General features: G+C 49.8%; 1 protein-coding gene across 6 annotated transcripts in view; it reads right to left on the bottom strand.

The window, feature by feature from the left end:
* The window catches only part of GMEB1 (glucocorticoid modulatory element binding protein 1), a 279,277-nt gene that overhangs the window by 157,125 nt on the left and 104,825 nt on the right, over positions 1–17,327 (bottom strand). For all 6 annotated transcript variants that reach the window (XM_078682572.1, XM_078682575.1, XM_078682574.1 and 3 more), the window contains one exon: positions 10,320–10,423. In XM_078682572.1, the coding sequence (XP_078538698.1) occupies positions 10,320–10,423 (104 nt within the window). The remainder of the gene's footprint in view (positions 1–10,319; positions 10,424–17,327) is intronic.

Raw genomic sequence — 17,327 nt, 5'->3', positions numbered from 1 at the left:
GCCACAAAAGGGTGAGGGAGACAGTAGTCCTCTCTTTGTTGTAGTTGCTCTGTGGACAGTTTCACTTTCAAGCTGAGCAGATTCTACCTTGCTGTGAGGGTGTCTTATCTTGCAGGAGCCTCGTGAGCATCTGGTGGCACAGGAGGTGATTTATAGCCTTAGATTTTATTCGTTCTCTAGTCCCCCGCCATTTTGAACAAAGGAAAGGGGTATAGGCGAGTTCACACAGAGAAAATAACTTTTTTTTTTTTACACCTATTTTTACTCACAGTGAATATTGGAGGTTAGCTCTCGCTGTCTGCTGCGAGAGAATGACCGAGTGAGTGAGTCCCCTCTGTGTCTGCAACGGGACAGGGAGTGAGGGGTGCAGGTGGGGCGTCCACCGCCGCCCAGGACTGTAGGGCTCCCGATGCAGCAACCAGCGTCCCCAAGCCCCTCTCCGCCCTACAGACCGCTGGTCATCCTCTGCTGCGGTGCGGGCGGGAGGGGGTGATCCGTTGTGTTGATTTCGTCCCGCGCTGGTCCAGTGCAGCAATCAGCGCCTCTGCTGCCGACGAGTGGGAGAGGGGTCCGGTGTTTGTCCCGCTTTGGTCCCGGTGCCGGCCATCCGCTGGGGCGCCTCTGCTGCGAGGCTGCAATCAGCGCCTCTGCTGCGAGGCTGCAATCAGCGCCTCTGCTGCCCCTCTCCTGGTTCTGTGTCGCTGTGCAGCAGCAAGATTTACGTATCCGCCGGGTACAAGGAGTCAGTTCTACTGTTCACGATACCCGTGCACCAAGTACCTTCCTGAACCATCTCCGACCTGCGACTAGCATTGAGCTCAATGGGTTTTCATAGGAAAGTACAGTTGATTACTTTATGGATTACTTTGGTAGTTCCAGTACTAGATCTTGGATTCAGTCCTGGGGTCTATATAAAGCTGTTCACACTTAGAAACTTTTCGAGGGGATTCTCACAATGTTATTCAATGGGAGGAAAGTCAGGTTACAGGTAAAGTACGATTGCGTTACTTTTGTAACACAGCACTAGTCTCCTAGGGCCAGCACTGGGGGCTTAACTCAAAACAAGTAGGTAATTGCGTTTCAGTATTTCGAACGATTTTTAAAGAATATTTGCAGTTTTCAAAAGTAGACACTTAGAAGAAATTTCATAGAAAAGCAGACAATGGGTTCCTATGGAGAAAATACAGGTAAGCAGTAAGCCTGCTAGGGATTACTTTTGTGGTTCAGTACTGGGCTGAAAGGTACAGAACTGGCTTCTCTCCTGATCACAGGCGAGTATTTTCGAATTCGGACTTTGGCTGATTTTATAGGAATATTTACAGTTTTCAAAACTTCCCACAAAACATTTTCAAGTCAATAAATGGGTCAGTTATCCAATAGCAGGTAAGTGAATTACCAGTTTCCAGGTGAGTACTTGGTTGGTGAAGTTAGGGTTCTGGGCATAGACTCAGGGGTCCCCCAGGGTCAGGTGAGGACAGTTAGTTCAGTCCCAGCGGCGCAGGGGCGGTAGGGTGCAGAGGTAGGTAGGCCCAATGTTATCCAATGAGAGAAAGGGGGCCTTCGGTTGGTGGCTGCTGGCGAGCAGGCTACGCGGCTCTGGGAGCTGGGCTCCTAGTCACTTGCTCAGGGCAAGAGGGGAAGTAGGCTAGGGCAAAAGCGGTCACAGCCAGCGGCACTCGTGCAGCTGGGTGCAGGGTGCTTTTGAGCCGTCGGGCGCTCAATGTTATCCAATGAGGATCTTAAAAAAGGAACAAAGGCTGCAGGCTCGGGGACGGTGACTCTCCAGGGGCGACCAGCATTTCGAGAGGTAAGTTGTGATGTTGGAGCACAGGTAGGTACCCCAAAGGGTGGCACAGGGGGGCCTCGGGGCCCCGGGATGTCTTTGGGGGTCGGAAAAGCTTACCCTCGGTTGGTCGTGGTTAGGGTGGCCCATGGTTCTGATTCTGCAGGAGTCGGCTGGTTCGTCGAGGAGGGTCTTTGGGCACTGGACTTTGAGTCCCAGTCGCCGGGGGGACGTCCTCGTGGTCTTGGTTCGGGTTGGCCCGGCACAAGCTCGACTGGTGCAGAGTGGGCTGGTCCGGAGCTTCCTGGTGGGCACCAGGTGGGTTGTTGCAGCAGAGCCTCTGCTGAGGGGAGTCCCAATCGTCGAAAGGATCAAGGCAGGCAGGTCCTCTGGGTGTCCCAAGGTTGCTGTTCGCGGAGGTCACCGGGTTTAGGCAGGAGCAGGTTCCAGGATCAACAGGCCGGTAGGGCTGGGGACAAGTCAGTTGTTGTTGTCCTGTTAGCAGCTGCATGGCGGGTCTTCTTCTTGATCTTTCTTCTTTTTGATATCGGGATCACAGGAATGAAGGTTCAGGGAGCCCCTAAATACTAAATTATGGGGCGTTACAGGTATGGCAAGGGCAGGGACCAATGGGTTCCTGTCCTGGGGTGAGTACACCCCCTAGCCTGCTCCTCTCCTGTGGGAGGGGGGCAGGAGCCTAGCTGGGATTGGGCAGGACTCCCCATCTACAAGATGTCTGAAGCCCGGGGTCGTGCTTCACCTCGCCTCCTCCACCTGAGGGGTGGAGTTGGCACACTCCCCTTCCTGACATAGTTTTTCCCCGACAGGCTTCCCGCCAGAGTGCGGGTAGGACTGGTGGGGGGCTGTTTGCTGGGTACAGCAAATGGTCTGGGGAAGCTCTCAGAGGCGGTATGCCTTTGAAGCTTCCCCCTGTCCATCCTGGGGGAGGAGACATAGCACCTCGCCCAGGATGTGCTTTGTTGCAGACCCAGGAGAGCGAGGGGCTCTCCACCCAGGGGTCCAGCAACATGTCTGCTGTGTGGCAGCCTCTGCAGCCACTCAGCCCAGACGTGGATTGTAGGTTCGGGTTTTTGGAGGGCAGCTCTAAGATGCCATCTCGTGCATTTTACATTAAATCCCACACTGGCATTAGTGCGGGTTTAATGTGCTGAGAAGTTTGGTACAAAACTTGTCAGTCTTCAGTGAAGCCATTATGGTGCTGTGGAGTGCGTGAATGACAACCTCCCAGCACCATATACTCTTAAATGGCAACACTGCACTTACAGTGCCCAGGAATGGCCCTGGGTACTGTAGGGGCACAGGGCTCATGCACCTGGGCCCTCACCTCTGGCATAGGGCACCCAGCTAGAGGGGTGACTGAAGAATGCCAGGGCAGTGGGTTCTGTGGGCATGGCACACAGGGATGTGTGCCATGTCAACTCTTGATTTAGTTTTGTACTTAGGCACTCAGCCTGCAAAGTCAGTGTGTGGGAGTCAGGGTACAGGGGCCCTGAGGGTGGCACAATAAGTGCTGCGGCCATCAGGGGTCTTCTCTGGTCACCATGCCCTGGGTACCTAAGGTACCATTTACTAAGGGCCGACAGGGGCCAGAGATGCCAATTGGGTATTTTGTTTCAGCATAGCTTTTCTTTGTAGGGAAGGAACACAGGCCCTGGGTACCTGATTGGCAGGGACCCAGGGCACACTCAGTCAAAGTACATCAGCAGTTCAGAAAAAAGTGGGGGCATACCAAGGCAAGAAAGATGGTACTTTCTCACAACGGCAGGTCGTGGCACTTCACAGTGCCCTCAATCACTTGGAGTTTAGCAGTAAAGAGCATCATGTACTTAAAACCCTCCTCTCGGAGGGTGCGTTTTACCCCGTCGAAAGTGCTGCTGCACCATCAGGGTGAAGTCCGGGAAGAATCTCAGGACAGTATTTTCAAAAGTGAGATCTCCCTGTGCTCGTGTCGCTTGCAGGATGGCGTCTCGATCCCTATAGTTGAGAATCCAGACTTTGATTATTCTGGGTGGTGCCCCGGGTTGTGGCGGAGGGACCTGGCCCCTATGAGCTTTCTACTGTGAAGAAGGTTGATAAACTTTTCAGTTCCAGGTGATTTAGTAATGTCTTTCAAGAAGAGGTCCACACTCTGGCCCTCCACCCCTTCTGAACTCCCACCACTCGCATGTTATTCTTGCGGGCCCTTCCCTCTTTCAGTTTCACTGCCATTTGTTTAAGTTGATGGGTCAGCTGCTGCGCTCATTCTTCCAGTTTGCGTGAGGTGAACTGGAGTTCCATGATATTTGTTTTGGCTGTAGTGACTCTCCGATGTTTTATGCAGGTCTGCTCGTATCAGGTTCATTTCTATCATGACGCTATCCATCTTAGTCTCCAAGGTCGTGCCCAGGACTTGGATGGCTGCCATTATCACTCCGAGTGGGGGTTCCACTGCTCCCTCCTTTTCGCCACTTGCTCCCTCTTACAGTGCCGATTGTCGCAGGATCGTGTATTTATCCAGCTTGTTGGATTGTACTGGTGGGGTCCATTTTGGTTTCATTATGGCGTGCTTCTCGGTGAGCTGTGCAGCCTCCAAGGTCACGCACTATAGTAGCTCTTACTCCCTGTGATTCCCCTTCCGTGTCCACTCTCAACCCGTTGAAGGGCTCTTCAGTCCACCCCCGGCGACCAAAGACTATGCGGCCTATTTGGCGCGTCTTAGTATGGCAGTGGGCCTTCTTCTGCACTTGCTGACACCTCTATGCCCTCCTCTAGTAAATGCGCAATGATTCGGTCTTCGCTATTGCCACAGTCTGTGCGCTTATTCGAAGTCTGTGAGAGGAGATAGTGAGGGTCCCCCCAGCCTTCTGTATTAAGGGTGCTCACCCCAATCCTAGGGCTTACAGATGCGCTATTTTCCTCTTTGATTTCTGCCCTGGCCGCCTCCTGTGTTGCTACAGGGTGCCTACCATGCGCCACTTTCCGGTGTTGGGGGTCACCTCCCTGAGCTCCCCCTCAGCGTTGCCTTAGCTGCACAGGAGTCCCTTCCAGTCTACAGACTTCCTCACTTCCCTCCTGGTGGGCATCACGCCCGCCTGAGTGTCTTGCATTGTTCAGATGGCCCGCTGAGATCGCCAACGTAGAGAGCCCCACCACCTCCACCATCTGAGTTGGGCAGTTCAGGTCGTCAAGGGGTCCAAACTCCCGCCGGCCTCGCGATTGCTTGTCCCCCAGAGTGGTTTGTTTTTTGGCCCGCTACCCAATATCAGGGGCCCCTCCCCCAGGTCTTACACAGCACCGCCGCCTCCTCCTGCAAGCCGCAGTCTCTTCAATGACGCTCGCTCTCTGCCTTCGATCCTTACCCGAGGCGGGACGTTGATCTGGCCAAGGGTTTCTGCTGTCGAGTCCGGCTGGCGTGCTCCTCGACTCGATCCGATGTTGGTAGGAGTCGCACAGCCCTCCTTTGGTGCGAGACACTGCTTAGAAGCATCTCTGGCCTTCGGAGGTCTCCGGCTGATCGGGCCTGTCGCAGTCTTCCTCGCTTATTCCGGGTCCCAGATTCAACTGCCTGGCATCACACTCGAGATTCCTACTCTGTGACTCTGTTCGTTTTTCGTCACTGCATCTACTGGATTTATGAAGGATATATTGGGCGTTTGTAGAGGCAGCTGTGGAGCTCATGTTTTACGCTGCCATCTTGGCTGGTGCCAAGCCACGCCCCTCCAACCTGCTTAATTTAATCTCATCAAAAGGGCTTCTGTCATTAAGGTGCACTCTCTGGCAAATGTGTTCTTCTTAAGGGATCACCTTTTACATCAATGGGAGGAATAAGACTGGCTCAGAGTCTGTCCTGTACATACATTTCACTAGTGATCAGAGGCTCAATTTAATCAACTGCCTAAAGTAGTAGAAAAAGATCATCTTTCTTCTAAAGTTCACATCTTAGCAGATATGATAAAGATGTAGCTGCAGTCTTAGCCGCAAAAGTAGTTCAGTGGGTCTACTGGGTGTTGAAGCACATGGTTTTTGATGGCTCAAGAAGTCGTGCTCATGGAGACTGTGGTGCAAATGGCTCTAAAGCCTCCCTTTGGAGTAGAACCACTTAGAAAATTTTGAGGGCTAAAGATTGGTCGAATTACTTGGCCCTTTGCAACTGGCAGTGCGCATCAAAGAAGAAAAGAACTGGTGCCGTGCAAAAATCATACCCAGTCAGAACCATGAGGAGTAGATTTTGAGCTAGAGAGCTTCATCAGAAGATGGCTCAATGATTTATAATCTTGCTTCCAAACATCACTAATTTAGATTCCATCTGCTCAAATTCCAAAAAGTCAAATTCAGCCTTTCATCCTACTAGGGTCAGTAAATGGAGTAGCTTTACATCCGATAATATAAACACCTCTTATATAGAGCACGTTGGAACTGCAAATGTGCACTATGAAGGGTTGTATGAAAACCAAGTGTTTTTATGAGAGCGTAGTTTCATCTAGCTGTATTGGGCATACAGGTTGTGAACTTGGACTAAAAAAGATGTGTAAAAAAAAGTCGCAGAGTGGAAGCTTGTCAACTCCCACCAGACTTCACCAGAAGCCATTTTGCTTAGTGGAACCAATGCTGGAAAAGACAGAAAATGTATGAAACACAAGCGGAGTACGTTACTTACCAGTAACAATAGTTTTACAGTTTGAGGCTATTTTTGATGCTCCTACTGTGCACCATTCTATCAACAAGTGGCTAGGCTTGGAGAATCAACTTGTTTACAGGGAGTTTTTGGAGTGCCAACGCTGTGCAGAACAACACTACAGTAGATAAATCACAACAACTCAGAACATAATATCCATCAACTTCAACTGTAACTAGAATGCCCAGTTTGTGTCAGTTAACTCTTGCTAGAGCGATGAAGCAGCTACATGCAAGATTGTAATTGACAATATTTTAGACCTCAAGTCACGTAACAGATGGAAATATTTCAGACCAGTTGTCAGTGGCAGATATGAAAACTCTAGCTTTTGTACAGTACACAGCTAGACTCTGTATTCGGTTTGAGAGCAAGGCATACTTTAGGCAGCACAGACATTCTTGGTTAACCCTGGAGAGGCCTGTACTCATCTTTAACATGAAAGGACTGTTTTTTTGTACAATCTTGTAGCAGGATTTTAAGGATGATAAGTAACTATACTTCAAATTGATGCTGGAGGCTATAATTTCGGCAATCAGATTAGTAATGGTGGTTTACACCTAGCTATTGAGATAAAGTACTAAGAAAGTGCAAAGTATCAAAGCGTATTTGAACCAGAAAATGTTTGAAAAGTGTAATAAAATGTGTACATGATTGCCACATTAAGCACCCACTAAAGTAGGGCATGACTCCCAATCCTGCACTCTAAAGGTTAGCCCTGGGCCTCCAGGGTCATTACTCCCTCACAGTCGCCCGAATAATGGCATGGCCCACACCAGTTTGTTACTGCCTAAGAAGCCCGCTAATATAGCATGGCCCTTTGGGGAGTTGTTCACATCCCTGTGTAGGAGAGTGGGGTCTGCAATCCCATGGCCACCCCAGATTTTTGCTTTTTGCTTCACTGGTTTACGACTTTCCCTGGCTGTGGGCCTGCTAATCAGACCCACTGCCTAGCTGTTCTCTCTCTAAATTGACAAGCATGTACCTTAGGTGCATTTACCAATTGGTACTGGGCCACCTTATCAGTCCCTGTACAGTATACCTTAGGTATCCAGGGCATAGGTGTACCCAGGGCCTACCAGGGGCTGAAGCATGTATTATGCCACCCCTGGCTGGCCATCTAAACAGACACAACTGGCTGCACGACAGCTGGGGCAAGGTGGTGTAATCACCCTTTGCTTTAGATATAGATACCTATATCTAAACCTAAAATGGACACATATATTCCTATCAGTCACTCCTATGGAAGGCCTTATCAGTCCTGAAGGCAGAGTGCTTGGAATTATGTGAGATGGTGCTCTGGCATGAGCTGAGCCCGTTTGCAGCTTGCGGAACCAAGTCCTAATAGCTGTTCCATGATAACGCTATACCATATACTCTTAAGTGCATTATAATCCTCGCGGTTAAATGCCAACTCTGGTATAACATTATCAAAACATGTCAAGTAAGGTGTCATACGATTTGGAATACTACCCCCTCGCCAATTCTGGCGATGGGGGTAGCATTCCACCCTTCTAGAGGGACACGACATGTATGTAACTGAGAACCCCGGTTAAAGTTAACTCGAGCCTTGGCATCACAAAATGGATGCTGCCACCACAGACACAAGTCTGACCTCCTGCTGCTGGGAGTCCTTCCAGCGGGGGAGGCTCAGACAAAGGGTTTCCTGCCTTGGGAGGTCCTAGCACCACCCCAGACAGGATTTTGTGTATTAGGTAGGCCCAGGCTGAAAGGAATGAGACATGCCTGGGGCACACAAGGTGTCCTGTGCATACACCGGTTCCAACCAGTTGCTGGGGCACTCCAGCCCCAGCTCTGGCGGGAAGCCGGACAAAGGATTGGGGGTGTAGCCACCCCCCTTCCTGGTCCCACCCAGGGGAGGGACCTAGTCAGTAGTGCAGCCCCCTTTAGCAGGATAAAGGTAGGAGCTGGTCCCATTCCCAGTTAGATTAATCTTGACAACTTCCACGAAGAAACTCTTGACCTTCGACCTCCTGAACATCAGAAGACTGAAGAATCTCCCCTATGGTCAGGGAGTGACCATCCTGCTTCGCAGGCACCATCAAGCTCCTGGGCGGTTTGCTGCAAGTCCTTCCTTCCAGGAATCCGACGACCCAGCTCAACGAGACCCGGACCTCCAGACCCCTCTGACCTCTACCCACATCCACAGCACAGCTGGGACCCGTGGGTGCGACGAGCAACGTGGAGACGGCCATCTTGAAGAAACCTGCACAACGCTTCCAGCACGACCCTCGAGTGAGTGCATTGGGGACTGAGAAGCCCCACACCGACGCAGCTCCTGCACCAAAGCCCAGCCCCCCAGCATCCCCGTGATCTGCGTGGGGCCCTTTTGCCTGGTTGCTGCCTGTCCTGTTGTCTGGTCACTTGCCGGCTGGCTAGTGACCTCTGAGACGACGACCCAAAGATTTCAACACTGCTAGTCTGGTCCCCCAGACTGGCCCTTGCTTCCTTGTGAAAGAGAAGCACCCCGGACCCTCCTGGTCCGCACCAGACGCCATCTTTGTTCCACCGCGTGGCTTGCACTTGCCAAGGCCTGTTGACCAGATTGACGATCCAACACCGCCATCAGCAGCAGACTACGTGGGACAGCTCGTGCCTCCAGCCTGGTCGTGAAGAACAGCTCCTGGTCCGCGCAGCTACAGAGAGAAGCGACCCTTCCTCCACCTGAACGCGGCGACAGCATCTGGTTCCCTCCTGGTTCCAGCACCGTCACTGGCTAGTGACCGAGACTCTGTCCCCTTCCCTTTCAGGACTTCTCCTTCCTAGTTCCACCCTTGGAACCACCGGACTCCTCCAACTGGCTGCCTGCCAGCAACTCTTTGTTTCAGGCATCAGCGGGATCAACGCAACAAACCCGACACCACTTCAGCCCTATGCACCCGCAGCCTGTGGGTTAGGTAACTAAAGCTTCTAGGTGCTGAAGTCAGTGTTCACTATCCTAGTGTCCAGGTCCACTGTTGTTTTCCCTCCATCCAGCCGGGTTCGTCCGGAATCCGTAACTTTGTAAACTGTAGTATCCATAGACGTTGGTACGCATCCCGCGTGAGAGTTTCCACTCTGCACGTGAGTCCCGTGGGCCTCCTGCTCCGTACTTACCTAGTTCGTAGCGTAGTCCCAGCGATCCTCCAGCCTCTGGATCTCCTTACAGTACTTTCCTTCCTCGCATTCCATTGTTTCTTGTATATGGTTTGTCGTGCCCCTAAGGCACACGTGTAAATATTGTGCGAACTCGTATTTCTTTCCTAGTATTGTCCTGTGCTTAGCCCTCTGATCTCATAAAGAGTTCAGAGGTGTTGTTATTAATACATATATTGTTTATTTTCATAACAACCTGTGTGGTGTCCTTTCATCTGGTATTCAAGGGGTTATATTGTGGAAAAACAGCTGGCTTCACATGCCAAAAGAGTTTAGCCTAAGACTGCTTTGTCCATGCTACCATTAGGATAGCTGGTCTATAAGGTTGACTTACAACCAATCACCATAAGGGTTGTTTGGACTGATACAAGGTGGTCACTAGAACTAGTGAACATCATATATCAGGCCAACTTCTAACACCCTGCATTCCACAACATAGCATGTTCCTACTCAAGAAATGGGTGTGGCTTACGAGGATCTGGCTCCTGCCTTACTTCCTCCTTGCTACAGCCTGGTCCCACACCACAGGTTGACTGATCCTGCTCCAGCACTTGCATCACTATAGACAGACACTCAAAGAATATTGATCAAGTACCAGCACACTAAAACCCTGGCAAGGTCCCTCACATGACAATTAGTCACAATCAAGCAACCCATACCCTTGCATGGTTCCGCCCAGATATGGCTCCCAGATCAGCACCCCCATACCTTAGCATGGTCCCGCCCAGGCGGATTGCTCTCTTCCAGTCTTTCAAAGTGGATTTTCCAGCGAGGTTCACAAATTGCTTAGGGCTGATCATCTGGTCATTGAACTAAATGGGGAGGAGTCAGGAAAATGAGAGAGGGAGACAGGACAATTAAGTGTGGCATAAAACAATGTCTAGAGAGCTATCCTAGCTAGCATTATTCACACAGGCTACTCGCTTACCCTTCCCCCTTTGTGCAGACATTTAGCTATACCTGCTTTCATCAGATACGGTAAGTGATGCCTGTTCCCATTATATGACTGAAAGACATTAATGGATCCATCACTCTCTAAGTTAACTGTCAGAATCCTTCTAACGTGCAGCTAGAAATACCAATATACCTAAAAGGAACAGTCATGCTTGGCCTATTTATGATTTTGAACTTTATATATCTTATTTCAAGAGGAAAAGGTGCAAATTATAATATATTATATTTTGGGTAATATTACCATGTTTTTCAATGTGTGAATAAGTTTATCCTACATCCACCACTTTCTCAGCTACTTTCATTGATTGATTGTTTTGTTTGGCTGCACAGCTGCTCTGTGCATTTGTGTACTCTTGCTTGCTGCTCTTGATCTGCTCGCACTCTAAGCCACCCTCCTGCATCGTTCATAGATACTCAGGAGAGATGTCACTGCTACACCCAACATCCTCAAGCAAGTATTTCAAGGGGCAAGTATTCACACTGCAAATGTTTGTTTGCCATGCCGAAAAACATTTGTACAATTATTTAATCAACATGAAATATTGAATTGGCAATATAAAATAAAAAATAAAGTCACAAATATCACTGTACCAGTCGCCACCATATTGGGAGTTGCTTAGCCCCATCTCGTTCTTTTGCATGGACAGCAAGTCACACTTGCACCCTTCACACAGACAGCAGTAGCATTAGCCTGGATAGGGGTAGATTTTGTGTTGGAAAACCATCCCAGCAGCAACAGGATGTGCAAATATTTAGAGTGAACCATATTGACAACTTCCCTCATGTGAAAGTCACCCAGACTCCTTACTCCCCAAATCCGTTATGTCTTAAATGTGCATTTCTCAATTGCAGATCAGCAAGTAAACATACCTCCGATATCTTTGACCTCATCCAACACAAGGACTTAGACATTATTATCCTCACTGAAACTTGGCTAAACACCTCTTCCACTCCTATCTTAGACCTCCTAGTTCCTCCCACTCACGACATAATTCGGCTCGACAGAACCTGGAAGTTGGGCGGTGGCACAGTCTCAATCTCTCAAGTAGAGTCCCTTACTCCTTCCTCCTTTGAATACCTTTGTCTCAGCATCTCAAGCAAGAACCTACCGGTCTGTAAACTTCACTCCTTTTACCATCCCCCGGGAGACAAGCTCCACTTCATCGAGAAACTAATGGAAATCATCTCTGCTAATGTTGATTCAACCATGGCCCAAATCGTCCACTGTGATTTCAACCTTCACTGGTCTAACTCCCAAAGACCTCGATGTATCCTGCCTTAAGTCTTTCTTAAATGATCAAGATCGCACTGTGACCAACCAACTCATATTAAAGGAGAAACTTTAGAGCTCATTCTCTCCAAAGAGCAGACCATCACCTTGGTTTCCATTACCCCGTGTGACTGGTCCGACCATCACTGCATCCTCTTTTATATCAAGAGGGAGACGTTGATGAGGTTGGCTTAACCAACGAAATGAAATAAATGGAAAAGGGACCTCGGATCAATAGACTCCGTTGAAATAGCGGTCTACTGTAATTTGGCCCTCGCCTCCTTAGCCGACCTGGTTGAGGTGCAGTCACTCACCAACTCCTACAATTCGACCATCTCCAACATCATGGATGACATTGCTCCTATCCAACAAAAAAATGCCTCAATAAAAATATCCAAACCCTGGTATAATGACAAATTAAACATGGAACGCCGCAACCTTAGAGCACTCGAACGTTCCTGGCGATCCAATCCCTCTTCGGAACAACTAAAACTCCTTAGAGAGGCTAGGAGCCTCTACAAAAAAGAAATCAAGAATGCTAAGTCTGACTACTTCGGACACCAACTGGACCAAGCGGCAAACTGCCCCAAGAAACTCTTCGAATTGGTCAAACAGCAATCAGTAGTAGGTCCCAACCACTCTGACCCTGGTGGCACCCCTCCCTCTTGCGATGAACTTGCTGCTTTCTTCACGGAGAAAGCAAGACTCATCTCCATTGACCTCGTCTCTAAGAAGTCTCTATTGTCTTCCTCCAGGGACATACCATCCCATGACCTCTCGGGAAAGCACAGATCTACCAGCCTGATCACCAAGAACAATGAGTGATGGTGCACCTTTACTCCACTTGGTGAAAAATACATCTACAAGATCCTTCTGAATATCAACCCATCCAACCACTAAAGTGACCCGTTACTCTCAGCCATCTTCAAAGATATCAAGAATGTACTCATCCCCACCTGGAGAGGGATTGTGAACGCCTCGCTTTCACAAGCTACGATCCCTGACAGCCTAAAAGCAGCTCAGATATTACCTATACTAAAAAAAAAAAAAACGCTGACAAAGCGGATCTCAATAACTTCCGGCCTATCTCCAAAATCCCCACCCTAGCGAAACTCATAGAAAAATGCATACAATCCCAACTCTGAGCGCATATAGAGAATTTCCAACTCCTTGACCAGCATCAATCAAGCTTTCAGAAGGGGCACAGCACAGAGTCGGAGCTCACTCACGTCATGGATGCCTTGACCAAAAAGATTCCTGCCTCCTGATCCTCCTTGACCTTTCTTCCGCATTCAACACGGTTAATCATGACAACCTCCTCGCCACTCTGAAAAATAGGATGGGTTTTTCTGGTCAGGTGCTACAATGGTTCTCGTCTTTCCTCCACCGCAGATCTCAAAGGGTCAAGGCAAACTACTCTCTCTCCCAGCCCTCTCCAGTTCTCATGGGGGTTCCCCAAGGATCCGTCCTATCTCCGATCCTCTTCAACCTGTTCTTGGAACCATTAGCTAACTCTTTAACTCCTCAAACACTCTCTTCCATATGTATGCAGACGATACGCAACTATTTGAAAATCTCTTTCCCCGAAAACATCTCTCTCAACGGGACCCTAACGTCTAATCAAAACTGGTTAATTGAGAACCATCTTCTGCTCAACACATCCAAAACGGAATTCCTGGTCATCTCCCCTTGGCAGTTGGGCTGGACTGTTTCCATGAGGCACAGGGTCAAGACTGATTTGCATATAGCTGTGTCTGAACTGGGGTGGCAAAGTGAGCTAAAGAATTATGATGGATTCAACCCAGATCTGTGACTGGGGGTGAGTGTTTGAAAAGTTTCAGCACTCCGTCCATGATCTCCTTGTGTTTGCTTTCATCTCCCCTCCGAACCACATCCCCAAGTTTGATCTCTGGTTGAATCACCTCACTGACTTCAACTGCACTCCTCTCATCATAGACTCAGCCAAATCGCTCGGAGTCACCTTGGATAAGCACCTGAATATGAAAAATCACATCAGTAAGAAATGCAAGGGAGCAAACCACTTGATTAAGACACTCAGAAATATCAAACCTTTCCTTCCAGAAAGCGATTTCAAGCAGGTGGTGCAAGCGCTTGTCCAGCCTAGGCTGGACTACGGCAGCACAACCTTCTGTGGCCTTCCCAAATACTCCCTGGCTCCACTAAGAGCATCACTGAATACAGCGGGTAGATTGGTTACAGGCACTAAGCGAAACAAGCACATATCCCCAGTCCTAAAATCTCTCGAATGGTTGCCTTATGAAGCAAGTATTCAGTTAAAGATAGTCGTTCTGGTGCACAATGCCCTTCACTTCAATACTCCCATGTACATGGCGCAAAAACTGGAGCTTTCTTGCGGTGTAAGAGCCTCAAGAAGCATCAAGACTTTCCTCTTGAAACCACTCATATGTAGGAAAAAGAGAACTTGTCAGAGCCTTTTCCGGCGCTGCCCCAAAGCTATGGAACGCTCTTCCACAGGAAGTACGCCGAATCTCTTCAACGACAGCGTTCAAATTGGAAGCCAAAAAAGTCATCATGAATAAATTCTTACCCTAATTGGGATAGCTGCACCTGCACGAAGACATTGTTCTTACCTCCATTTGATTATCATTTGTTATGGTCCTTTTTTGTGAAACTGTCCCTGATTATGCGAACATTCCTGTTTTCTACTCCTACCTGATGTCGATTTTGCATCTATGTCCTTCCTCCCATCCTACTGTAAAGCGTTCCGATATCCCTCGGGATCTTGTTCGCACTATATAAAACTTTATAAATAAATAAATGATTTACAGCTAAGAGGGCTCAGCGATCCTGACACAAAGTAATAAGTTGAAAGATCCTACAAAAGTAGCAGAACAAAGCAGCTCGGGGGCTGCGCTACAAGTGGGGAGTAAGGGATTCAGCGAGTCAAAAAATGTGTTTGTTTAGACCTTGGACTAATGGGCCCCATCCCCCAGTGCCATATATATTTGAAATGGGGAGGGGACCACGTGGCCCCCCTCCCAGAGAGTTCTTAGGCCCTGGGGACAACATCCCCCAGGGCAATATATATTTTAAATGGGCAAGGGGCCCATCCCCAGGGCCTCTAGTAAAATTAAAGGGGAGGAGGGGCAGCGCAGCCTCTCCTCCCAGAGCCATGATAGGCCTTGGGGAGCCAATCCCCCAGAGCAACTAATTAAAATTAAGGGGAGGGGACTCATGGGCCCCCTCCCTAGCCCCCTTTTGGCCCCAGGGCATTTATAAGAGGAGTGGGGCACATGGTCCCCTGAGTGTGTTACTGTAGGCCCCGGTGCATTTGGTCCCGGGGACCCCATCTCTCAGGGCATTGGGGGGGGGGGGGGGGGGGGGGGGGGAGGGGGGCACGTGCCCGTCCTGGGCCAGTTTCGGCCCCGGGGACCTCATTCCCATGGAGCCCAGTGCTATATTCACAGCAGAGGGGGGTATGTGGCTCCACTCCCAAGCTGATTTCTGCCCGGGTACCCCATCTCCAAGGGCATGGCCAAAAAAGGGTGGGTGCTTAACAAGGGCACTCACCACACTATCATTGGGGGCCGAAGTTGTAGGGAAGGGGGTCGCGGGGGGAGCTCCAAGGCCCCTGTGACCACAGGCTGCTCTCGCATCCAGTGGGAGCTGGCATTGTTCCCGCCCGCGGGGAGCAGCCAATAAAGCAAATCTCTGCGGGTTAATGCAATCTTTTAATCTCTTTCCCTGCAGGCAGGGGAAACAGATTAAATCCTCTAACCGCAGGCAGAAGTATTTTTAAGCAGCGGGCTTGCTGTTTGCTCCCCCTTGGAGGGAGATTTGAAACTGATCCCGCCAAGCAAGAGTAAAGTAGTCTTCCTGCCCGAGCCAGTGGGTGTGTGAGTCGCTGTATGGGTGAGTGTGTGGCTATGTGACTGGCTGCACGGGTGAGTGACTGGTTGTATGGATGGTTGTATGAGTGGCTGCACAAGTGAGTGGGGGGCGTCAGTACTGTATGGGTCTGTGAATGGGTGTGTAAATGGTTGAGTGGTTGTGTGAATGGGCGTTCGACAGGTTTTACGGGGGTGTGAGTGGTTGTGTGAGTGGTTCTGTAGATGATTTCATCAGTGATGTCACGGACCATGTCCATGAGTGATATATGTGAGGTAATAAGCAGTGCATTGCGGGGGGCGTAAGTTATATATAACTGAAATGCTGTTTTTTCTCTGGTTCTGTACAAGTGAATCTGAGCCTAACTAGAATGCCCCTGTAGCCTTTGGCTTGTTAGTGAATTTCTATGTTTTGTTAACTAATAGTCACGTTTGCAGAGTGGTGGAGAAAGGAGGTGGGCCTCCAACCAGCTCTCAGGAATCCTGCTGTGACATACTGGAGGTAACAGGAGGACTTTTGGGCCCCGCAAGAACCCTCAGAATCCAAAACGACTTCATTCCCCAATCAGCAGTGCGCCAGGAGATGCGCTTGTAGAGTGGTGGCGAATGGGGAATGGCTTCCGAACACCTCTCCGCAATCACGCTCTATGGGACTTAGTGGAGGTACAAGAGGGCTTGTTGGCCCCCAAGGAAACTCTGGAGCCAAGGGGACTTCATTCTCCAACCAGACGTGCACCAGGAGGTGAGTTTGCAGAATGGGCTGATTTCGGCCCCAAGGACCCCATCCCCTGACCTTTCTTTTTATTATTATTAAAGGGAGGAAGGCTGAGTAACCCACCAACCCAGATGAATTTTGACCCTGGCGATCCTTCCCCCAGGGCCTGGCCTCACTTATTGATGCCCTGGTCCTACCCAGGGCACCCACATTGTAGTGTTGGAGCCACGGGGGAAGCTGAAGGCCCCTGCAGCCTCTGCCAGCTCCCTGCCTCCTGTGGTAGTCGGCATTGCTTTGACACAGAGGGAACTTCTAACATGCAGCCACCTCTCTGTCAAAGCAATTGTGCTCCATGTCAGCAAGCGAGAGCATTATCGAAGCGAGAGCATTACCGAAGCGAGAGCATTACCGAAGTTCCCGCTTGCTGAAGCAAGCACAATTTGCTATGGCTTGGCGGGAGCATGTCGGGGTTTTGCTCTGGATTAATTAGACTGGAGTGACCCGGGTTGAACAACATTTGATAGCAATGGTATTCATAGGTGCACCGTTCGCGGAGCCCCCTCCTCGAATTAATTTAGCATTTAGTCCCCGAGAGGTGGCGGTCCCCAGGACTGCGGAGGGGAGCGCATGCCACCCTCCCCCCGCATTTATATCATACTTTGCCCAGGGGAGGTGGCGGTCCCCGGGGAGAACCCCTGTATAAATTATTAAGAATGAGGGGGTGGTCCCCGGGGCTTTATGGATCTTAGGAGGGGGGCCCAGAGTGCCCCTCCTAAATATTTTTAACATGCCCCGGGTCCTGGCAAACCAGGAGGCTGCTTGGAAACTAACGCGAGTGAGCCCATGCTTCGTTTTCTAAAAATTTATTTTCAGCGGGATTCGCGGATCCAGCGCAACTCCCGCTGAAA

This window comes from Lissotriton helveticus, chromosome 3_1, assembly GCF_964261635.1.
Source record: "Lissotriton helveticus chromosome 3_1, aLisHel1.1, whole genome shotgun sequence".
NCBI lineage: Eukaryota > Metazoa > Chordata > Amphibia > Caudata > Salamandridae > Lissotriton > Lissotriton helveticus.
The sequence above is the reverse complement of the archived record's forward strand: the minus strand, read 5'-3'. Positions and strand labels throughout refer to the sequence as shown.